This window comes from Myotis nattereri (genome assembly GCF_964212035.1).
Source record: "Myotis nattereri genome assembly, chromosome: 3".
Lineage (NCBI taxonomy): Eukaryota > Metazoa > Chordata > Mammalia > Chiroptera > Vespertilionidae > Myotis > Myotis nattereri.
Window position 1 is genome coordinate 45,280,731 of NC_138077.1, and position 24,981 is coordinate 45,305,711.

Here is a 24,981-nt window from a genome sequence, read left to right on the forward strand (position 1 = left end):
TCATGTCAATATCCTGTGTGCGACTTCCTGCACTCACTATGTCCCTGTGCATGTGCTCTTCAGGAGTTCAAAGAAATTTTATTGAACGGTGTCTGCTCATGATTGCATTATTGTCACATGTAGTGACCTTCATAAATAGCTTTGGGAAAGTCATTTGGGAAAGGGAATAACAGGTGGTTGATGTTTGTTTTTTTTTCTCCTCCTTATTGGATTGTACTTTGATTTGCTATAGAATGTTGTACAAGTTCCTGGAAATGTGGTCACACATGCCTCCCAAATACAAACAAGCAGGTCAAAGACCCAGTGTTTAATGGACCAGCCTGAGATCTGCTTGCATAATCCAGCAGTGCCATTTAACCTTTAAAAGAGGGAAAAAAGTGGAGGGCAGCAGGAAGCCAAGCAGAACCATAAAGTGCTAAGGCAGAGAGAGGAGAGACAGAAGAGATAACAGGCTGAAGAGGGTTAACATCAGCCTCCAAGTTAGCTTCCAATTCTTGGTGAAACTCCCAGAGGGAGACTGATACGTCATGAAGTTACTTGCCATCCTTTTCCTTTGTTCCAGGCTGTTAACAAGTTTTGCCCAAGAGGACCAACCGCAAGAAATTGACTGCAATGATGAGGATGTATTTAAGGCTGTGGATACAGCTCTGAAGAAATACAATAATGGAAGCAACAGTGGCAACCAGTTTGTATTGTACCGCATAACCGAAGTCATCAACACGGTGAGTGAGTTAACCTTGAGGTCATTTGGGATTTATGCTATCACTTGAACCCAGGACACACACACACACACACACACACACACACACACACACACACACACCACATCACACACACAAAAAAAAGCCCTTATAATTAAAGGTAGAGGCTTGCAGCTCTTAGAAAAGACCAACCTCACTCTCTGGGCTGGGACTTGGGCAGAGTATGACTAGTCCTCAAGCCTCCAAGATTGGCCTCCTGGGTTATCAGATGGCAGATATTCTAGGCTGAAATTAAAGAAAGGTAGATGGAGTCATTAGAAAGGGACTAAGTAGAGTGGGAAAATCCAGGAACTCAGTCAGGCCACAGCATGAGGATTAACTGGGTGACTGTCCTTAAACTAAAATATAAAGACCTCAAAGGGGAGGAGGTGTTTAAGGGAGTATGTCTAACACATTTTGTATAATCTTACATATAGATGGAATCTAAGAAAGTGAAACTTAACAGAAGCAGAAAGTAGAATGGTGGTTGCCAGGGACTGTGGGATTGGAGAAATGGGGGGGATGTTTTCAAGGGTACAAACCTTCAGTTAGAAGATGAGCCTAGTTGCTTCGCTCAGTGGCTGAGCATCAACCTATGAGCCAGGAGTTTGTGGTTCAATTCCCAGTCAGCACACATGCCCTAGCTGCAGGCTTGATCCCTAGTGTGGGGTGTGCAGGAGGCATCCAATCAGTGATTCTCTCTCATCATTGATGTTTCTATCTCTCTCTGCTTTTCCCTTCCTCTTTGAAATCAATAAAAATATATTTTAAGAAATAAGATAAGTAGGTACTGGGGGTCTAATGTACAGTCTGGTGAATAGAATTAATAATGTATTGTATACTTGAAATCTGCTAAAGGGCTAGATTTTAAGAGTTCTCACCACACAAACAAAACAGGTAATTATGTGAGGTGACAATGTGTTAATTAGCTTATTTGTGGTAATCATTTCCTAAAATGTCCACAGAGTCACTATCACCTACTGCTTTATCTAAATCTGAGACCTGAAACAAACCTCAGAACTATCGTGTTTGACTCCATCATCTCCCAGATGCAAATACTCTGACAAGTGCAGGCTCTGAGAGAGCACTGTCCCTGGACTCAGGAGAACCAGGGTCTGGGTTGGCTTTGCCTTTCCAAGGTGGGAAGCTGCCTAAGCTCTGCGCTCTCTACTTGGGGCTCCTTTCTCTCACCTGCAAAGTGAGGGGCTGGGCAGCAGCACCTCTCAGGTCTCTTGCTGCTCCACCATGCCAGGATTTTGCATCTAAAAGCTCATCTAACTCAAAACCTTTGGGTTTTAAAATTTTTATTTATTATTTTATGACATGTTAGAAAAAATTGAAAACCAAACAAACCAAATAAAAATACTAAAATTACCCATAACTAATCTCATCACCCAGAGATACCTGTTAACATTTTTTTTCAAAACATGACAAAAGAAAGTACCCTTGTTTGTTTTCTAATTGTAAAAGTAATATATATTTCTTTTCAAAAAAATACTCAGACAATTTAGGAATGTTTGTTTAAAGAAGAAAATAAAAGATAACTCACCACTGAGATGAAACATGTTAACAGCTTTGCTGAATAATTTTTCAGGCTTTTAAAATTATATATGTGCATGTAAATTGCTTTCTACAAAAATAGGCTAATACTACATATACTACTTTGTTATTTGAAAATACATGTTTATAAATATATTATGAACATGCTTCCAATATTCACAACTTTCAGTATTTTTAGTAAATGTTTTGCTCTTGTTGAATTAAACCAATATCAAATATACATAACTGCACCAGATCCCTCTCCAATGGTCTGCTGTTGTCAGTTGAATGAGCCCTAATGTATCTTTGTTTTCTTTTTTCCAGGGAGACCGGGAAATATTTTATTCTGTCAAATATGAAATCAAGGAAGGCGACTGTCCTGTCCAAAGTGGCAAAACCTGGCAGGACTGTGACTACAAAGAACCTGAGCAAGCTGTAAGTGTGATGGTCTGGAGCCTCCAGTTTTCTCAATCGAGACCAAATTATTCTATTAGTGCTGGGGGTGATGAGTACTGTGGAGCCTGTTTGTGAGGGGTGCACATAAACGTTCAAATGTGTACAGAAGGCAAATGGTGGATGTCTATGTTCTTGCACAGACAGAAAGGGCATGAGAGGCCAGCCATGAGATTGGAGAAAGCCCTCCCATGAAGAGGGGACTCCTATGACCAATTGGGTGCTTTATTTGTCCAGACCTGAGTAAGAATTCTTCTCTGCCTCTAATTAGCTGACCACTTTTAACCCATGGGCTCCCTTGTAAAAGGGAGGTAAAAGTAACCTAAATTGGAAGGTGAAAGGAGATTCATATGAAAAGACCTTGTTTTAATAACAAGGAATCTTAACCAAATTCCTAACATCTGTTTGCCACAACACAGCTGGTTGTTTGGCCTTACCTGAGGGAGTGAACAGCCAGTATCTGCCAGGACAGAAGCCACTCGTTCCACAGTCCAGGGACTCACTTCTTTAATGTGTCAAAATGTTATTGGTGGAAATGGAGTGTCCACTGGTGGGAAGTGGGGGATCCGTTTCCCCACGGGATGTTCGGGGTCTGGGCCTCATGATATCTTGAGAAAAAGAATGGAAGATGAGAGATCTTTATTTGTGTGGAATTCCATATCTGCATTTCTAAAGTCCCATTTCCCTTAAACCAGTCCTAAAAGAGGTGCAGCTGGGGAATCAGCAGAGCCAAAAGCAAAACCAATGTCCCAAGTTTCCACTCCACGGTGGAGCTGGGTCTGGCACAGCATCAGGACTAGTTCCTGTCCAGTAGTCCATTGTGTGTGTGTGTGTGTGTGTGTGTGTGTGTGTGTGTGTGTGTGTGGTGGAGACGGGCGGGGGACACATGGCTGTGGGCCATGCGAGTGCATGCAGGGGAGTGTGTCCACTGCAACGAGAGAGCCAGGAGCCCCAGTGTGCAAGAGAAGCAGGAGAGAGAACTCCTTTGTTTAGGAGTTTAATATCTGAAATCTTCCTTTGCTTGCAGTGGCCACACCGACTATGTTCCCAGGGGTGACTGACAGATAAATACCTTCCCTAGGTCACCCAGACGCTACTGGGCATGTGTCTATTTGGCCTTCCCTTTGCTCATTTTCAGTTAATGACTGGTTATTACAATGGTATCAAAAGCACCACATCCTCTGTGCAGTTGAACCCTGAAGTTGAACTGTAAGAGGAGAGTTGGGCAGGCTAGTTTTAGGGCACTGTGTTCACCTTGGTGAAAAAGGAATATCTCCAGTGCTCCAAACATAACATTATTTTAAAACCTCACTATCTATACTGCCTCTCCTCTGGACACCTCATGAATATCAATGACTTGTAAATAATAATGATTAGGCTACAAAAACATTCATTCTGGTGTCTTAAAATTCTGTTAGAAAAGAATCTTAAGTTTTAAATAAGAGAAAAGCCATACTTACTAGTAGCAACAGCCCTAGGTGCCCTTCTCCATCTGAAAGATTAAATAAATGGTCTCCTTTTTCTTTCTCTTTCTTTCTTTCTTTCTTTCTTTCTTTCTTTCTTTCTTTCTTTCTTCCTTTTTCTTTCTTTCTAGGCCACAGGAGAATGCATGGCGATCATAGGGAAGAGATCAAATATGGAATTCTCTGTGACAACCCAGACCTGCCACATTACTCCAGGTAGCTGATATATAGTGTGGCTATGCCCTGGGGGGATACAAACCATTTTCTGCGTGGCCAGGAGCATAACCTGGACAAAGCCCCTTCCCAGAGGGCAGTGGGTGGCTATGCAATGCCATTTTCAGGCTTGGGGGTTGAGGGGTCTTTGGTGGCAGAGTCCTAAGGGTAGGGCCAGGCTCCTGCCAATCATCCCCTGGCCTCTCCCTGGACAGCAGCACTGAATTAGGTATGTGCAAAGGCCCTGGGAAAGGACTAGAAAACATGCCACATCCTTCAATTGTGGGGGTGTCCTACAGCCAGAAAAGCAGAGGCTTTGAAGTCAGATCTGGCCTGCAATCCTTCAAAAGCTCTTCATCTTTTTGGCTTCCCTTTTCCTTAAAAGGGAATCAGAGTAATTCTCACTTCGGAGGGTTATTGTAGACTGAAACTAGATGGTAGGCTTGAAGTTGAAGCATAATAATTAATTGATGATCATCAGAATAAAAGTAATCATAGCTGACATTTATTGAGCACTTATTGCTAGTCACAGTGCTAATCGTTTTACATATGTTGATTTATTTCATCCTCACAACAATTCTATGAGGCAAGTGTTAATATTCTCACTTTATAAATGAGGAAACCCAGGCCCACCACAGTTAAGTATTTAGCAGAGTTGGTATAGTAGAACTTATAAGAATGGAGCAACTTATGCAGAGATATAACCACTGTTAGCTCCTTCCCTCTGGTGGCAGAGTGGCTGGTTGCAGAAGAATGGGCACATGTAGGGGATGTGAGTCACAAAAGCCAAACCAGAACTGGCCTTTTGCAAGATAGGGTTTTAGTATATGAGACTCCAGAACAGCATCTTCAGCCACACTCGTGATCATCAGTGGATGAGCAATTGTTCTTTTTTGGCCTTAGTCATCCATAAGGAACCCACAAAAACTCTGTTTTTTGAGTTTCAGCTCTTGCAAGAAGTGGCATTCAAAGAAAAACAGTCCAAAACAGAAATGACAATTTAAAAAAAAAATGGTATAGCTTTCAATTATTTAGTTTAAGAACTTTAACTCATAAGCAAATTTTCACATGATCCAGAACACAGCACTTATATACTATTAGAGGCCCGTTGCAGGAATATTCCTGCAAGAATAAGGCTTCGTGTGGCTGGAGCAAAGCAGAGAAGAGAGCGAAACTTGAAACTCGCTGAGGCAGGCTTTGCTCCAGCTTAAAGACCCTGCAGCTGGTCTTGCCCTCCCACTCCCATCCACTGCCCCTTCCCCTCCCAGCCGCTGTCCCTTCCGCTCCAAGCTGCTGCTCCTTATGCTCCCAGCCACAGTGGTTGGGCTTGCCCTCCGGATCCCAGTCGCTGGTGCTGGGCTTGCCCTCCCGCACCCATTCCCTGCAGCTGGGCTTGCCCTCCCGCACCCATCCCCTGCAGCTGGGCTTGCCCTCCCGCACCCATTCCCTGCAGCTGGGCTTGCCCTCCCGCACCCATCCCCTGCGGCTGGGCTTGCCCTCCCGCACCCATCCCCTGCAGCTGGGCTTGCCCTCCCGCACCCATCCCCTGCAGCTGGGCTTGCCCTCCCGCACCCATCCCCTGCGGCTGGGCTTGCCCTCCCGCACCCATCCCCTGCAGCTGGGCTTGCCCTCCCGCACCCATCCCCTGCAGCTGGGCTTGCCCTCCCGCACCCATCCCCTGCAGCTGGGCTTGCCCTCCCCCTCCCATCCCCTGCGGCTGGGCTTGCCCTCCCGATACCAGCGGCTGCCCCTCTGCTCCCAGCTGCTGCCCCTTCTGCTCCAAGCCACTGCCCCTCCCCCCGCAGCCGCTGCCCCTTATGCTCCCAGCCACAGTGGTTAGGCTTGCCCTCCCACACCCATCCCCTATGGCTGGGCTTGCCCTCCCGCTCCCAGCCACTGCCCCTTCCCCTCCAAGCCGCTGCCCCTCCCGCTCGCAGTCGCTGCGGCTGAGCTTGCCCTCCCGCCTCCCGCCTCCCGCCTCCGCAGCCTTGGCTCTGTTTCTGTCCTCCTGGCCTCTACTTGGCTCCCTTCTGTACCGCTTGGCCTCCCTGTTGTCCTCAGTCTTCGCTCGCAGCTGGTATATGCAAATTAACTGCCATCTTTTAGCTTCTATAATTGAAACATTGTATCTTTTGGAGCTGCTGCTTCAGGAGCTCAGAGCCAGCAGCAGACGGGGAACCTTGACTTCCTTCATCACTGGAGCAAGCAAGCCTTCTGTTCGCTTCAGCTGCCTGGCTGCCTGCGGCCATCTTGGTTAGCAGTTAATTTGCATATCACCTTGATTAGCCTATAGGAAGCGTGACGGAGGTACAGTTAATTACCATGTTTGTCTATTATTAGATAGGACTAGAGGCCCGATGCACAAAAATTTGTGCACTCGGGGGGCCAGGGGGTCCCTCAGCCCCGCCTGTGCCCTCTCGCAGTCTGGAAGCCCTCGAGAGAAAACGACCTGCTGGCTTAGGCCTGCTCCCAGGTGGCAGAGGGCAGGCCCAATCCCTAGGTGCAGCCCCTGGTTGGGCTCAAAGCAGGGCCGATAGGGGAGTTGGGGTGCCGCCCCCTGTCATGCACAGAGCAGGGAGGATCAGGAGGTTGGGATTCCACCCCCAGTCACACTCAGGGTAGGGCCAATTGGGGGGTTGGGGCACTGCCCCCTGTCACACTCAAGGCAGGGTCAATGGGGAGGTTGGGGCGCCACCCTCTGTCATGCACAGAGCAGGGCCCATCAGGGGGTTGGGACGCTGCCCCCTGTCACTCACAGAGCAGGGCCCATCAGGGGGGTTGGGGCTCCGTACCCTGTCACGCACAGAGCAGGGCCCATCAGGGGGTTGGGGAGCTCCCCCCTGTCACACACAGAGTAGGGCTGATAGGGGAGTTGGGGCATAGCCCCCTGTCACACACAGAGCAGGGCGGATCAGGGGGTTTGGGTGCCGCCACTGTCACACTAAGGGCAGGGCCAATGGGGAGGTTATGGCTCTACCCCGTCACACAAAGAGCAGGGCCTGTAAGGGGGGTTGGGGGTTGGGGCACCGCACCCTATCACACACAGAGCAGGGCCGATCAGGGGGTTGGGGCACTGCATCCTGTCACACACAGAGCCACAGGGCGATCAGGAGGTTGAGGCGCCTTCCCCTGTCACGAACAGAGCAGGGCGGATAGGGAGGTTGTGGCCCCGCCCCCTGTCACAAACAGAGCCCCAGGGCAATCAGGAGGTTTGGGCGCTGCCCCCTGTCACACTGATCCCGGTGCCAGGAGGCATATTACCCTTTTACTATATAGGGTAGAGGCCTGGTGCAAGGGTGGGGGCCAGCTGGTTTGCCCTGAAGGGTGTCCTGGATCATGGTGGGGGTACCGCTTGGGTGCCTGGCCAGCCTGGATGAGGGGATGATGGCTGTTTGCAGCTGGTCACACACCCTTCAGGGTGGGGGTCCCCACTGGGGTGCCTGGACAGTCTGGGTGAGGGGCTGAGGGCTGTTTTCAGGCTGGCGGGTGATTGAAGCTCCCAACCACTCCTTTTTTTCTTTTTTTTTAATTCTGGGCCAGCTTTAGCTCTGAGGCTTGGCTCCAGTTTTGAGGCCTCGGCTGCTGAAAGCAGGTATCTGGTTTGTTTGGGTTCTATAATCGAAACACTGTTTCAACTCCAGCTCTGAGATCCCATCTGGCTGAAAGCAGGTTTCTGGGGTTTTGTTTAGCTTCTATATTTGTAACAATGTTTCAAACTGCAAGCTCAGAGGCCGGCAGTGGCAGGCAGGGAACGTTGGATTCCTCCGTCACTGAAGCAAGCAAGGCTCATGTTCGCTTCAAGCTGCCTGGCTGCCGGCCGCCATCTTGGCTGGCAGTTAATTTGCATATCACCCTGATTAGCCAATGGGAAGGGTAGCGGAGGTACGGCTAATTACCATGTTTCTCTTTTATTAGATAGAATGAGAGAAAAAGCTCTTTGCCACACTGTGTAGATCCACAATTACTTCAAGATCCACAGTCCCTTATCTGAAACCTTTTTGGCCAAATATGTTTCAGAATTCAAAATTTAAAATCTTTTTAAGATTTTTTTAAAATTTCCCTCGAAATGTTGGAGCAGGATGAAAAATCATTCCATTGCCTGGAAAAACTGAATTTGCATCTTTCACACTCAAAAGACTGCTCCATCTCTCCTCTTACCCAAGTCAGAGCTGCCCTTGAGGTCATCAAACCAGCCTCTGGTCTCTATTCCCTTCCACGTCCCCTTTCTGTGTTCATCAATCTTTTGTCCTGCCATCAGTAATTCTCTCTCCTTTCCCATGTAAGTCCCCTCCAGTTTGTTAACTTTGTCCACTGCCCTGATACAACATACCTTCTGCAAGGGAAGAGCAGTGAGGAAAGCTATGAATATTCACCTAGTAAAACTTTTTTATGACACACATGCTTATGGAGTGAGTGCCAAGAAACAGCTTCAGGGGGACTTGTGCTGACATACTCACCACTGAGGGACACTGTTGTAAAACACTGTTGTCCTCCTGATTCTGTTTGGGTCCTACACACTCAGACAGTGAGAGTCCAAGGCAAAGGGGCCCAGGATGCTATCATGACTTCCTCTCTACAGTGTCTGCCTCTACTGACCAGCAGGTTAAGGCTATCTGTTATAAACATTCCTTGGTAACCTAATACAAGCTCACTCCTGTTTTAATATTTTACTAAAACCCAGTCAGTGGCACCCCATCTTTACTGTCGACCACTCTTAATTCAATTCAGTGGGTCTATGCACACCCTGAAATTCTATGGAGAATATTGTGAGTACCGGGGTTTTCCTGGAGAGGGTGCCACAGTTCTCATCAGGTTCACCAAGGAGCCCATGACCCTTGGAATATAGTTCATATCCCCTGGACTCCAGAAAGTGGCCAGGGCTCCACAGCAGAGGACACTCTTTTTTAAAAAAAATTAATACTTTATTTTTCAGATTATTACAGTTGTTCCTCTTTTTTCCCCCATAGCTCCCCTCCACCTGGTTCCCAACCAACCCTCTGCCCTTACACCCTTCCCCCACTCTCCTCATCCAAAGGTATATGATTTTTATCCAGTCTCTTCATGCACTTCGACACCCCTACCCCCCTGAGAATTGTCAGTCCACTCCCTTAATATGCCCCTGATGCTATTATATTCAACAGTTTATTCTGTTCATAAAAATCATTTATTCACTTGTTTTTTAGATTCACTTGTTGATAGATATGTATTTGTTGTTCATAATTTGTATCTGTACCTTTTTCTTCTTCCTCTTCTTAAAGGATACCTTTCAGCATTTTATATAATACTGGTTTGGTGGTGATGAACTCCTTTAGTTTTTTCTTATCTGTGAAGCTCTTTATCTGATCTTCAATTCTGAATGACAGGTTTCCTGGATAAAGTAATCTTGGTTGTAGGTTCTTGGTATTCATCACTTTGAATATTTCTTGCCACTCCCTTCTGGCCTGCATAGTTTCTATTGAGAAATCAGCTGACAGTCATATGGGTACTCCCTTGTAGGTAACTAACTGTTTTTCTCTTGTTGCTTTTAAGATTCTCTCTTTGTCTTTTGCTCTTGGCATTTTAATTATGATGTGTCTTAGTGTGGTCCTCTTTGGATTCCTTTTGTTTGGGGTTCTCCGCGCTTAATGGACTTGTAAGTCTATTTCTTTCACCAGGTAGGGGAAGTTTTCTGTCATTATTTCTTCAAATAGGTTTTCAATATCTTGCTCTCTCTCTTCTTCTGGCACCCCTATAATTCAGATGTTGGTAGCCTGAAGTTGTCTGAGAGGCTCCTTGTACTATCTTCATATTTTTGGATTCTTTATTCTTTTTGTTTTTCTGGTCGGGCGTTTTTTGCTTCTTCACATTTCAAATCTTTGACTTGATTCATGGGATCCTCTAGTCTGCTGTTAGATCTCTGCATAGTATTTTTTTTATTTCAGTCAGTGTGTGCTTAATTTTTAGTTGGTCCTTTATCATATCCTTGGGGTTTAACTAGATTTATGGAGGATCTCACTAAATTTATCGACAGTTTCTAGAAAATTCTTGAAAAACCTTAAAAGTGTGGTTTTGAACTCTATATCCAGTCATTTGCTTTCCTCCATTTCTGTCATTTGTGACCTGTGTTGGTAGAATGGCTCTGTGTACTAGGTGTCCTATAGGGTCCAATGGCTCAGCCTCCTCAATTACCTGAGGTGGACACTCTTGGTACACCCCTTTGTGGGCTTTGTGCACAGTCTTGTTGGAGGTAAGCCTTTATTGTTGTAGGTATCACTGGGAGGAATTGACTTCCAGGCCAATTGGCTGTGAGAATCAGCTGAGGTTATGGTGGGAGAACTTCTGTGCTGGAGACACCCTTCTGGAGCAAGGCTTGCTTCAGTGGGGCTTGGTGCTCACTGAGTCTGCCCCCTGAGTGAGCACTCCTAAGAAAATCGATCTGAGGAGTTGTAATCTGGATGGTCTACTCTGACCACTGGGTACACTGGCTCTTGAATCTCTAAGGAGGTGCTAATTTAGCCTCTGCCTGAGGTTACCGAGGAGGAGCTACAGAGAGATCTGAAGATTCCTCTTCTTTGTTTGGAGTTTGGAGGTGCCCAGATGAGGGCCAGCTGTGAAGCAATGCAAGCTGCTGTGGGGCCTTGGGCCTTCTTTCGGATGTTCTGGGTCTCTCTGACCCAGCTGCAGTCAGTTAGGTTCTTTTAGATTGTAAAGGGCCAGGTCATTCTTATGCAAAAGCCTGTGTGCACATCTGGGGAGTGGGGGCGGGGTCTCAGGGAATCAACAGGGTAGAGCAAACAGCTTTGGCTGATCCTCAGCCCTGCCCTAAGAGGCCCCGGGTCTCACTCTTCCACAGTAATCGCTGTAAGCACCTCTGAGAGAAGCTGCCCTCAAGTTCTGTCCTATGCCAGACAGTCCAGTTTCTCCCCATATGAGTCTGGGTCCCCAGAGACTCAGCCAGAACTGGTGTTCAGAGCAGTCAGGAGCTTGTGCCTCCCTCCCGGTTTTAAAAGACAGCAGTGTCCTCAGTTGCCAGCCCTTTTAGCATGTGCCTTGTTACCTCTGCACTTTACTTCCACAGCTCCTCTGAATCTCAGTGCACTTTTCTCTTTTTTTCTAGTTGTAGAATTTCCACTCAGCCAGCCTTCCTGTGGTTCTGGATGATGTGGTTTTGTCTTTTAGTTGTATTTTTGAAGTGGTTGTGCGAGGCAGCAATTTCAGGTGTTTAACTATGCTGCCATCTTGGTTTCTCCATCCAGAGGACTCCCTATTAATTGTCCAGACCACAATAGCCGGTCCCTGTCTCCTGATTTTATCCCCAGTAAAAAGTATACACTGCATCCCACATGCAACCCCTGACTCATCCTGCTTTCTTGAGAGCCATTCCTCCCTCTTTTCCTTCTTCTCAGGATCACACTTTATGTTGCCCAGTTGACCTTGACCACTTTACACCCTTCTTAGCTCAGGCCTCTTCTCCTCATAAAAGTCTTTCTTGAGCTCACGCCTGGCTCCTGCCTTCCCAAGTTCTTGCCGAATTATTGTGAAATATCCATCTGCAGTTCTGTCTCTCCCACTACACTTTGCTCAATACCTTCACTACAGCAGCCCCGGAACAATGGATGAACAGATTGCTCAGACACAGTATGACTATGAAAGAGAGGGCTAAGGGTCTCCTGGCTCTAGCAGCCAGAGCAGCCTCAATTGTCTGCCTTATTAGCCTTTTATCACAGTCTTTATCTTTATTTATATTTTTAATATATTTTTTATTGATTAAGATATTACATATGTGTCCTTATCCCCACGTTACCCCCTACTCCCCCCACCTTCCACTCACGCCCTCACCCCCCCGTTGCCCGTGTCCATTGGTTAGGCCTATATGCTTGCATATGAGTCCTTTGGTTGATCTTTCCCCCTTACCCCCACCCTCCCCTACCTTCCCTCCAAGACCCGACAGTCCAATCAATGCCTCTCCGTCTCTGGATCAATCCTTGTTCATCAGTTTATGTTGTTCATTATACTCCACAAATGAGTGAGATCATGTGGTATTTATCCTTCTCTGACTGGCTTGTTTCACTTAGCATAATGCTCTCCAGTTCCATCCATGCTGTGGCAAATGGTAAGAGTTCCTTTTTCTTCTTCCTCTTCTTAAAGAATACCTTTCATCATTTCATATAATGCTGGTTTGAACTCCTTGGTGATGAGCTCCATTAGCTTTTCCTTACCTGTGAAGCTCTTTATCTGACCTTCAATTCTGAATGATAGCTTTGCTGGATAAAGTAATCATGGTTGTAGGTTCTTGGCATTCATCACTTTGAATATTTCTTGCCACTCTCTTCTGGCCAGCATGGTTTCTATTGAGAAATCAGCTGACAGTCATATGGTACTCCCTTGTAGGTAACTGACTGTCTTTCTCTTGCTGCTTTTTTTTTTTTTTTTTAGTTAAGGTATTACAAATGTGTCCACATCCCCCCCATTAACCCCTAACCTCCCCCCCACACACAAACTCATGCTCCCATCCCCCTGTTGTCCATGTCCATTGGTTTGGCTTATATACATGTATACAAGTCCTTCTGTTGATCTCTTCCCCTTACCCCCGCCCTCCCCTACTTTCCTTCTGGGGACTGATAGCGTGATCGCTGTTTCTCAGTCTTTGGGTCTGTCCCTTTTCATCAGTCTATGTTGTTCTCTATAATCCACAAATGAGTGAGATCATGTGGTATTTATCTTTCTCTGACTGGCTTATTTCACTTAGCATAATGCTCTCCAGTTCCATCCATGCTGTTGCAAAAGGCAAGAGTTCCTTTTTTTTTACTGCAGCGTAGTATTCCATTGTGTATATGTACCACAGTTTTCTAATCCACTCATCTGCTGATGGGCACTTAGGCTGTTTCCAAATCTTAGCTATGGTGAATTGTGCTGCTATGAACATAGGGGTGCATATATCTTTTCTTATTGGCGTTTCTGGTTTCTTGGGATACATTCCTAGTAGTGGGATCACTGGGTCAAATGGGAGTTCCATTTTTAGTCTTCTGAGGTAGCTCCATACTGTTCTCCACAGAGGCTGCACCAGTCTGCATTCCCACCAGCAGTGCAGAAGGGTTCCTTTTTCTCCACATCCTCTCCAACACTTGTTGTTTGTTGATTTGTTGATGATAGCCATTCTGACAGGTGTGAGATGATACCGCATTGTCGTTTTGATTTGCATCTCTCGTATAATTAGTGACTTTGAGCAGGTTTTCATATGTCTTTCGGCCTTCTGTATGTCCTCTTTTGAGAAGTGTCTATCTAGGTCCGTTGCCCATTTTTTGATTGGATTGTGTATCTTCCTTTTCTTAAGTTTCATGAGGTCCCTGTAAATGTTGGAAATTATGGTATCATTGGCAAATATGTTCTCCCATGTAGTGGGTCTTCTTGTTGTTTTGTTGGTGGTTTCCTTTGCTGTGCAAAAGCTTCTTATTTTGATGTAGTCCCATTTGTTTATTTTCTCTTTAGTTTCCATTGCCCTAGGAGCATTATCAGAGAAGAAATTTCTTCGGCATATGTTTGCGATTTCGCTGCCTGTGGATTCCTCTAGTATTTTTATGGATTCCCGTCTTACGTTTAAGTCTTTTATCCATTTTGAGTTTATTTTTGTGTATGGTGTGAGTTGGTGATCTAGTTTCATCCTTTTGCATGTATCTGTCCAATTTTCCCAACACCATTTATTGAAAAGACTGTCTTGACTCCATTGTATGCTCTTGCCTCCTTTGTCGAATATTAATTGGGCATAGTGGTTTGGGTCGATTTCTGGGGTCTCTATTCTATTCCATTGATCTATATGTCTGTTCTTGTGCCAGAACCAAGCTGTTTTAAGAACAGTGGCTTTGTAATACAGTTTGATATCTGGTATTGAGATCCCACCTACTTTGTTCTTTCTCAGGATTGCTGCAGCTATTCGGGGTCTGTTTTTATTCCAGATGAATTTTTGGAACGTTTGTTCTAGATTTGTGAAATATGCCGTTGGTAATTTAATGGGGATTGCATTGAATCTATAAATTGCTTTGGGTAGTATGGACATTTTGATGATGTTGATTCTACCAATCCATGAACACGGTATATTCTTCCATCTGTTTATGTCTTCCTCTATCTCTTTTTTCAGTGTCCTGTAGTTTTCAGCATATAAGTCTTTTACCTCCTTAGTTAAGTTTATTCCTAGGTATTTTAATTTTTTTGGTGCAATGGTAAATGGGATTGCTTCTGTAGTTTCACTTTCTGTAAGTTCACTATTGGTGTAAAGAAATGCCATGGATTTCTTAGCATTAATTTTATATCCTGCTACATTGCTGAATTCATTTATTAAGTCTAATAATTTTTTGATGGAGTCTTTAGGGTTCTGTATGTACAGTATCATGTCATCTGCAAATAAGGACAGTTTTACTTCTTCTTTTCCAATCTGGATGCCTTTTATTTCCTCTTCGTGTCTGATCGCAATGGCTAGTACTTCCAGTACTATGTTGAACAGGTGTGGTGAGAGGGGGCATCCCTGTCTTGTTCCTGTTTTTAGGGGGAATGGTTTTAGTTTTTGCCCATTGATTATGATGTTGGCATTGGGTTTGTCATATATGGCTTTTATTATGTTGAGGTATGATCCCTCAATTCCTATCTTGCTGAGAGTTTTTATCAAGAAAGGGTGTTGGATTTTGTCAAATGTTTTTTCCGCATCAATTGATATGATTATGTGATTTTTTTTCTCTCAATTTGTTTATGTGATGTATCATGTTTATTGATTTGTGGATATTGTACCATCCTTGCATCCCTGGGATAAATCCTACTTGGTCATGGTGTATGATCTTTTTGATGTACTGCTGGATCCGATTTGCTAGGATTTTGTTGAGGATTTTAGCATCTATGTTCATGAGGGATATTGGCCTATAATTCTCTTTCATTGTATTGTCTTTATCTGGTTTTGGGATTAGGGTGATGTTGGCTTCATAGAATTTGCTGGGAAGTGTTCCTTCCTCTTGGATCTTTCGACATAGCCTGAGGAGGATAGGTTTTAGGTCTTCCTTGAATGTTTGGTAAAACTCCCCTGTGAAGCCATCTGGCCCCGGGCTTTTGTTTGCTGGAAGCTTTTTGATGACTGCTTCAATTTCCTCCATAGTTATTGGCCTATTGAGATTTTTAGATTCTTCCTGGTTAAGTTTTGGAAGGTTGTATTTATCTAGGAATATGTCCATTTCCTCCAGGTTGTCTAGTGTGTTGGAGTAGAGTTGTTCATAGTATTTTTTAACAATCCTTTGTATTTCTATGGGGTCTGTTGTTATTTCTCCTCTTTCATTTCTGATTTTGTTTATTTGGGTCCTCTCTCTTTGTTTCTTGGTGAGCCTGGCTAGAGGTGTATTAATCTTGTTTATCCTTTCAAAGAACCAGCTCTTGGTTTTGTTGATCTTTTGTATTGTTTTTTTGGTCTCTATGTCGTTTATCTCCGCTTTGATCTTTGTTATTTCCTTCCTTCTGTTACAGTGGGCTTTTTTTGTTGCTCTCTTTCTAACTCTTCAAGTTGTAGAGTTAGGTCATTTATTCTCATTGTTTCTTGCTTCTTGCAGTCGGCTTGTAGAGCTATGAACTTCCCTCTCAAGACTGCTTTTGCTGTGTCCCATAGGTTTTGGATTGTTGTGTTTTCATTGTCATTTGTTGCCATGATGTTTTTTATTTCTTCTTTGATCTCACTGGTAACCCAGTCGTTGTTTAATAGCATGCTATTTAGTCTCCATGTGTTTGATTTTTTTGGATTGTTTTTGTTGTAGTTGATTTCCAGTTTTATGCCTTTGTGGTCTGAGAAGATGCTTGATATGATTTCAATTTTCTTGAATTTGAAGAGACTTTGTCTGTGACCCAATATATGGTCTATCTTTGAAGATGACAAATGTGCACCTGAGGAGAATGTATATTCTGTGGCTTTGGGGTGAAATGTTCTGAAGATGTCAATTAATTCCATCTGATCTAGTGAGTCATTTAGGATTGATGTTTCTTTGCTGAGTTTCTGTTTAGAGGATTTGTCCAGTGGAGATAATGGGGTGTTAAGGTCCCCTACTATGATTGTATTGCTGTCAATCTCTCCCTTGATCTCCTCCAGAAGATTTCTTACGTATTTGGGTGCTCCTATATTGGGTGCATATATATTTACCAGAGTTATTTCTTCTTGTTGGACTGCTCCCTTTAGTATTATGAAGTGGCCTTCTTGATCTCTTTTTATGTCCTTCACTTTGAGATCTAATTTGTCAGATATAAGTATTGCTACCCTGGCTTTTTTTTTCACTTCCATTGGCCTGAAAAACCTTTTCCCATCCCTTCACCATCAATCTGTGCGCATCTTTTTTTTCTGAGGTGGGTTTCCTGTAGACAGCAGATATATGGGTCATGTTTTCTTATCCACTCATTTACCCTATGCCTTTTGACTGGGGAATTTAATCCATTTACATTTAAAGTTATTATTGATAGAAACTTGTTAGTCGCCATTTTTGTTCTTCACCGCTGCATTCCTTCTTTGTTTCCTGTTTTTTCTATTTACAGCAGACCCTTTAGCATTTCTTGCATTGCTGGTTTGGTTGTAATAAACTCCCGTAGACCGTTTTTGTCTGTGAAGCTCCTGATTTGACCCTCAATTTTGATTGATAGCCTCGCTGGGTATAGTATTCTTGGATTCAGACCCTTCCTTTGCATGACTTTGTATATTTCATTCCATTCCCTTCTTGCCTGATGTGTTTCTGTTGAGAAATCGGTCTCTAGTCTGATGGGGAATCCTTTGTAGGTAACTTTCTGTCTCTCTCTGGCTGCTTTTAAGATTCTTGCTTTGTCGTTAGTGTTTGACAATTTAATTATTATGTGCCTTGGTGTCGGTCTTTTTGGGTTCATTTTGTTTGGGACTCTGTGAGCTTCTTGGATTTGTGTGAGTTTTTTCCTCCCTATATCAGGGAAATTTTCTGTTACTATTTTTTCAAACAGGTTTTCTATTCCTTGCTCAGTTTCCTCTCCTTCTGGCACCCCTATTATTCGGATGTTGTTTCGTTTAGCATTGTCCCAGAGTTCTCTTAGGCTCTCTTCCTGCTTTTTAATTTTTTTTTCTAGAAGCTGTTCTGTTTGGGTATTTTTTTCTACCTTGTCTTCTAGCTCGCTGATGCGGTCCTCTGCTTCTTCTAGTCTACTGTTGATGCTTTCTATTGAGTTCTTTATGGCAGTGATGTCGTTTTTCATTTCTTCTTGGTTTCTCTTCATTTCCTCTTGGTTCTTCTTCATTTCCTCTTGGTTCCCACACATATTGTTGAATTGGTCTTCCATTCTTTTCATCCACCTTATGGCCATTACTCTGAATTCTTTCTCTGACAGGTTGCTTGCCTCCATTGCCTCCATTTCGTTTACTTCCTTTTCTGATGATGCCTGTTTTTCTTTCATATTTGGGTTGGTTCTTTGTTTCACCATGATTTCTCTTCTCAAGGTGTTTGGTTATGTAGTTCTCTCTCTGCTGCGCTGATTCAAAGGCACAAAATACAACACAACAAGGCACAACGTACAAGGCACCGAACTAAATGCATTCACGATATTAATAACCCCAAATAAAGGTGACCCCCCGAGTGAAGAGAATTAGGGGATAAAGAAGGAAAAAGAGGAAATAGATTAAAGAGAAAAATAAAAAACAAAAAGGAGTGCCAAAATGAGATTGGGAAAAGGGAGAGAAGAAAAAAACAAAAAGACAAAAAAAAAACAAAAAAAACAAAAAAACAAAAAACAAAAAAACAAACAAAAAAAAACAAATAAAAAAGTAAGAGAATGAAATAGAGGTGGGGAAGAGGCTATTTGTATGGGGAGAAAACTCCAAGAGAACCACAACCAATCTCAATGAACTCCAGCACCAGATCCCTGGAGACTAATGCAAACTACAAACAACCACCAATATCAAGCGAGGCAAGGGAAAACAGAAGCACAAAAATAACCAGATAAAGAAAAAGTAAGCAAAACAGAAAAATGAAATTGAAGAACAAAACAACTTCCCACACAAGCATAAAAAACCCCAATATACTCAAAATCAAGCAAACACTAGCAAAACGACAGAGAGAGAGAGAGAGAAAAATTAGATAATGAAGAAAGATAAGAGAGAGGTGTATATGGATTTAGAGCTAGGGATTGGAAATTAGATATATAAGTAGGGTGAAATTTAGACAGTGGGTAGAAAGAAGGAATAGGGAAAATCCAAAGCAGGAATAGGGTAAGAGAAACAGGACAACAAAAGGGGAAAAGTGAGGAAGAGAGTTTTGGCTTAAGGGTAAATGTGAGATAGAGAGAAATGATGCTAAAGGAACGATGAAAATAGAGTGTAGAACACTATCCCAAAATAAAATAAAGAAAAATAAAAAAATAAAAATAAAAAATAAAATGACACTTGAAAAAATGGTAAAAGGATAGCAATAATACTGGTTAAAAAATGTAATAATTAAAAAGGTAAAATCAAGTGATGAAAAAAATAAAAAAAATAATAAAATAGGTTCTTAATGAAATGGTGAAAAAAGAATTAAAAATATATATATAAAAATATTCGGAAGTGAAGGTGCTTCAGATCTTCCACTCTTCTTTTTGGCATGCCTTAGTCCTGTCAGGCATTCAGGGGAGTGTTGAACTTCCCTGCGATACACTGTCCCTCATGCAGTAAACCACAGACCTGATTTTAAGGCAGGTTGTTTTTGTTTACCAGACTGCCTTTATTTGTGATCACAGAAGAGACAGTTCGTGGCTCTGCCTCTGGGTGGCAGTGTGTCTGGATTGACCTCCGAGGCTATAAGTCCTCTCTATCAGTCGGGTTTTTTTTTCCCCCCCCTCTATGGTATTTGGAAAAGACCACTGCCCAGAGCTGGTTCCTTGCCACTGCCCGCTGTTTCCCAGGCTCCCCAAAAAGAACTTTCCCCTACAGGCTCTGCGAATGACCCCAACTGGGGAATCCCATGCACTGGGTTTAATAATCAAATGCACGGATCCAAGGGGAACTGTAACAAGAGCCTGATAGTTGTGCAAATTCGCAAGCCTCCACCTTCCAGGTCTGCACACAGTCTCCGCGCGCAGTCTCCGCGTGCCCACTTGCCCCTGGCACCAAGAAGCCAGCAGATTGGCAAAGTCCAAGGCTGCTCCTTTACATCCAGTCCAGCTATTGGCTCATTTTTCACGTTCCCTTCTGCCAGCAGCCCTGTGGGGCCCCTTCCCCACTCGCGGGTCAGGCTGGTCCCAACGGCTGTGGACTCTGTGGGGCGCAGATTCCGCCCCGCGCGCGCGAGCTCGGTCCTCCCTCCAACCCAAACTGCAAACTGCACCTTAAGGGGATGTCCAACCTTTCCGTGAGAAGAAGCAGTACTCGTCTGAGTTCACGCAGTCACGCTGCTTGAGATCCCTCGTTTCCAGGTTAGTAGCTGGTCTCTGGATGCCGGCAACAACCACCCAAGATGGCGCAGTCTCTGCTGCTTAGCTGGCACACCACGAGAGGCTTCAGCCGCAGTCTCCAACCGTCCTTTTTTTCCTGGGTGTTCTCGGTCTTTCCTAGCTGCAGACAGTCTCTCAGCCGAAAATCTTCTGCCTATTCGGGCTGTATGTTACCCGTTTCAGCTGCTCACCCTTATCTGCTCCAGGACAAGGCACAGGACACGTCCGTTTATACCTCCGCCATTTTCTAGCCCTCTCTTGCTGCATTTAAGAGTCTCTCTTTGTCTTTTGCTCTTGGAATTTTAATTATGATGTGTCTTGGTGTGGTCCTCTTTGGATTCCTTTTGTTTGGGGTTCTCTGCGCTTCCTGGACTTGTAAGTCTATTTCTTTCACCATTTGGGGGAAGTTTTCTGTCATTATTTCTTCAAATAGGTTTTCAATATCTTTCTCTCATCTTCTGGCACCCCTATAATTCTGATGTTGGTACGCTTAAAGTTGTTCCAGAGGCCCCTTACACTATCTTTATATTTTTGGATTATTTTTTCTTTTTTCTTTTCCGGTTGGGTATTTTTTGTTTCTTCGTATTTCAAATCTTTGACTTGATTCTTGGGATCCTCTAGTCTGCTGTTGGATCTATGTATCTTATTCTTTATTTCAGTCAGTCTATGCTTAATTTCTAGTTGGTCTTTTTTCATATCCTCCAGAGTCTCACTAAATTTATTGGCGGTTTCCAGAAAATTCTTGAAAAACCTTATAAACATGGTTTTGAACTCTATATACATTCGTTTGCTTTCCTCCATTTCTGTCATTTGTGACCTGTTTCTTTGTCTTGGCATTTTTTATGCTTCCCTGTGTTGGTAGACTGGTTTTGTGTGCTAGGTGTCCTGTAGGCCCCAGTGGCTCAGCCTCCCCAGTTACCTGAGGTGGACACTCTCAGTGCACCCCCTTGTGGGCTTTGTGCACAGTCTTGTTGTAGTTATGCCTTGATTGTTGTAGGATCACTGCGAGGAATTGACCTCCAGGCCAATTGGCAGTGAGAATCAGCTGTCTGCAGTGGGAGAACTTCTGTGCTGAGGACACCCTTCTGTGGCAAGACTTGCTTCAGTGGGGCTTTGGTGCTCACTGAGTCTGCCCCCTGAGTGTGTCCCTTATGGATCTGAGGAGTTGTAATCTGATGGTCCCACTCTGACCACTGGGTACACTGGCTCTTGAATCTCTAAGGAGGTGCTAATTTAGCCTCTGCCTGAGGTTACCCAGCAGGAGCTACGAAGAGAACTGCAGATTCCCCTTCCTTTTTTGTTGTTTGGAGGTGCCCAGATGAGGCCCAGCTGTGAAGTAATGCAAGCTGCTGTGGGGCCTTGGGCCTTCTCTTGGAAGTTCTGGGTCTGTCTGGCCCAGCTGCAATTTGTTAGGTAATTTTCAGGTTGCAAAGGGCCAGGGCGTTCATATGCAAAAGCCTCTGCCGCAGCCTGGGTGGGGCGGGGTCTCAGGGAATCAAAGGGCGGAGCAAGCAGCTATGGCTGATCCTCAGCCCTGCCCTAAGGGGCCACGTGTCTCAGTGTCCCTGTAATTGCTGCAAGCACCTCTGAGGGGAAGCCGCCCTCAAGTTCCGAGTTCTGCCTACTACCAGACAGTCCAGTTTCTCGCTGTATGAGTCCTGGGTTCCCAGAGACTTCCCGGAACCGGAGTTCAGAGCTGTCGGGGCTTGTGACTCCCTCCCGATTCAAAAAGATAGCCGCGTCCTCAGGTGCCAGCCCCTTTCCACGCGCTTGAGCCTCTGTACCTCTGCACTTTACTTCCGCAGCTCCTTTGGGTCTCAGTGTGCTTTTCTCTTTCCTTCTAGTTGTAGAATTTCCACTCAGCCAGCCTTCCTGTAGTTCTGGATGATGTCCGTTTTGTCTTTTCGTTGTATTTTTGAAGTTGTTGTGGGAGGCAGCAATTTCCAGTGTTTACCTATGCCGCCATCTTGGTTTCCTCTCAGTCTTTATCTTTAGATACAATCAGTAGAGTGAGTAATCTTAGAAGGACACAGGTGTTTACATTGTCATCTATTCAAGGGCATCCAGGGATTAAGAATAAGGATTCCAGTTAACACCTGGTGTTTGTATGTAATCAGACTTGTTTGGAAAGGTCAGGAAATAATTAGAGGCTCTGATTTTGACACTCCCCTATGTATCCCCTAAGTCAGAATTCAGGTAAACAAGGCAGGCGGCCTTCCACACACTTCCCTTTTATCAGAATGTTCTCCTTACAACTTTCCAACCAAGTCTCTTGTGCTCCCAAACACACCACAGTGACCACTACTAACAAGTTAAAGTAACCACACAGTCTCGCTTAGCACCTGACATATTACAGAAGGAGACAAAATATCTACACGTTTGTTGAAATGAATTGATACAAAACATATTATATCCTGAATGAGGCTTCAAGGAGCTTTAATTAACACTGAGAAATAAATAATTCTATATCTGTACTGTTTTACTTTTTTATAAGAGGATAAGTGAATGTATTATTTCTATAATTTACAATGATTTCTAAAGAAATTTAAAATAATTATGCACAATAGTATGCACATAAGATGTTCCTAAGTCAATGGTAGGTTTTTTCCCCTGACAAAAAGCAGTCCTATGTTCTCTTTTTCTAATACATACCAGAATATACTAGAAAGTTTGTTTCCCAGGGTCTTCAAAATTATCTTACTTATTTGGACAAAGTATCTGAATGCAGGTTTTGCTCATTAACACTGCCCTTTTGCCTACTCTTTCTTTGTCAAGCCGAGGGCCCTGTGGTGACCTCCCAGTATGACTGCTATGGCTGCCTGCACACCCTGAGGACTGTTCCCCCGGACTTCGACCCTGTTCTGAGACATGCCATTGAACATTTTAACAACCACACTGGTCATTCCCACCTCTTTGCTCTTAAAAAAGTAGAAAGGGCACAGAGACAGGTTTGTGCTTTAGTTTCCTTTTCTCACAGTATTGTTAAAATGTGTTGGATCTTTATATTTAGGGTTTCATAACCTAAAATAAACCACTGGTCAATAGAAAACCTATGATTCCATGACTGATGGTGAGGAAGCTCTTTTATGTCCTTATCTGACTGGCAAAGGAGGTAAAGCGCTTTCTTTTGAGTCAAAGTGATTGGGATACTACAATATATAAAGGGCAAAAGTGTGGCTAATCAGACCCCTGGCTCTGAGGTTGTTTATATTGAATGGTTAGTCAGAAATACATGTATTTCTCAGACATGGTAATATGAAAAGATCATTCTAACCTTAAGGTTTTAAGAAAATTACATTATCACTTAGCCATCTTGAGTCAAACATGGCTCCAAAATATGAAATGGAACCCAAACAGTTGGCAGTGCTTTCTGAGCACTCTCTAAATTACAGTTTTCATATCATTAAAAGAAAGTAAATACTTGGAAATCTGGCCTTTTCATTGACCCAGTTCACTAAGTCTTTACTGACCGTTGACTGGGTTCCTTGTATCAGTGTCTAATTATGAGGGACTTACTTAAGTCAGTAGCATTCCCTGCTTTTAATAGACCATCCAACTTCCCCTCATACAAGACGCATGTTCTACTCAATTATGTTCATAGCCAGTGATCGGGGTAGGACCAGCCCAAGATAGAGCAGCACAAACCTTACTGCCTGTCTGTCAGGTACCTGAGAACTTATCAGCAAAGGCCATTCTAGCTCCAAAGTTTTTTTAACCAGCTAGATTCTAGATCCTAGAAGAATATTATTAATATTTCACAAAATTCAAAAGGACATTATTTTTCTGTTGCCTGGCAGAGGAAATGTTGCTGTTTTTCTTAAGAAAATACAGTAACTCCACGTATATATTGCTTTTTATTTTCAGATGTGAATGTGTGTGTGTGTGTGTGTGTGTGTGTGTGTGTGTGTGTGTGTTGAGGAGTGTTAGAGTCCTAAAGTGCTCAATATTTATTCAGTCATGACTTTTGCCTAGTACTAAGAGTTTACATTTTTGAGTACTTGCAATATGCCTGGCAGTATTCTAAGTTCTCATAACACAGTGAATAATGTTTAAACTGCCCTTTAACTATTCAATTCAACACTGTTTCAGGTGGTGTCTGGATGGAACTATGAAGTTACTTACTTAATTCAGCAAACTAATTGTTCCAAGGAGAATTTAAAATTCTTAACCCAAGACTGCAAGCCCCTTCCCAATGGTGTAAGTAGGCAAAAATTGAATTATAAAGTAATTAGCATTTGGTGTCCAGTATTTACAGATGTGGGAATACTCAGCCACATAGGAAGACGTGGCCACTAAGATTTTAGATGGCATGCATGAATTCAGAGCCACATTCTCCAAGTCACTAGTCAAGCTGCCTTACTTGGTCACAAGTTCTGTACATCTGGCAATAAGCATTTACACATATAACCAAGGCTTGAGATAAAATGATGCCATGTCAAGTTTGTCTGTTCATGTCTTCACACTTTCCTGTCTCCTTTCTTCCCCACTTGCTTAAGGTCCTTCCTGGTGCTCCTGAGCCCTGCCCAGGACACTCCTTAACTTCAAACTTGCCTTTGCTTATTTTCTCCCATCCCCTCCCCTTTCTTTATTTTTAATAACATATCCTGAGCCTCCGTCACTATTTCAGAACCAAAATTATGTTAGGAGAGAGTATCACAAGGTGGCAGTAGTTAGTGCATGTGCAGATCCCTAAGGCACAGTGACCATTCCAGGGATATTTGCATTTTAGCAGGAAACTACTTTAAGCAAGGAATTGCTTCAAGCCCTTTAGTCTGTTGTTCTACTTCTACAATTCTATTATGTGGGAAGAAAATGAGGAAGCCAGACAATAAGATATTAATTTCAGCATTATTATTAATATGTTGGAAATGTTTTCAACATTAAGGAATGTTTAAATAAGTTACAGTATATCCACAGAGTAGAACATATGCAGCCATTAAAAGTATGTTTACAGATTTTTAGTGATTTAGTAAAATGGTTATAATATGGGAAGTTAAAACATATATAAAATTATAGATACATATTCATTTAAATATATAAAGTAAATGTAAAATATCAAAAGTGATGGAGGGGCCCTGGCTAGCTTGGTTCAGTGGATAGAGCATTGGGCTGAGGACCAAAGGGACCCAAGTTCATTTATGGTCAAGAGCATGTTA

General features: G+C 43.5%; 1 protein-coding gene across 1 annotated transcript in view; it reads left to right on the plus strand.

Annotated features, from left to right (window-relative positions):
- Nucleotides 1–302: 302 nt before the first annotated feature.
- The window catches only part of LOC308516177 (kininogen-1-like), a 38,483-nt gene continuing 13,804 nt past the window's right edge, over nucleotides 303–24,981 (plus strand). The window contains exons 1-5 of the mRNA XM_081087020.1: nucleotides 303–722; nucleotides 2,604–2,714; nucleotides 4,327–4,411; nucleotides 22,601–22,773; nucleotides 23,915–24,022. Of these exons, the coding sequence (XP_080943146.1) occupies nucleotides 528–722; nucleotides 2,604–2,714; nucleotides 4,327–4,411; nucleotides 22,601–22,773; nucleotides 23,915–24,022 (672 nt within the window). The 5' untranslated portion in view covers nucleotides 303–527. The remainder of the gene's footprint in view (nucleotides 723–2,603; nucleotides 2,715–4,326; nucleotides 4,412–22,600; nucleotides 22,774–23,914; nucleotides 24,023–24,981) is intronic.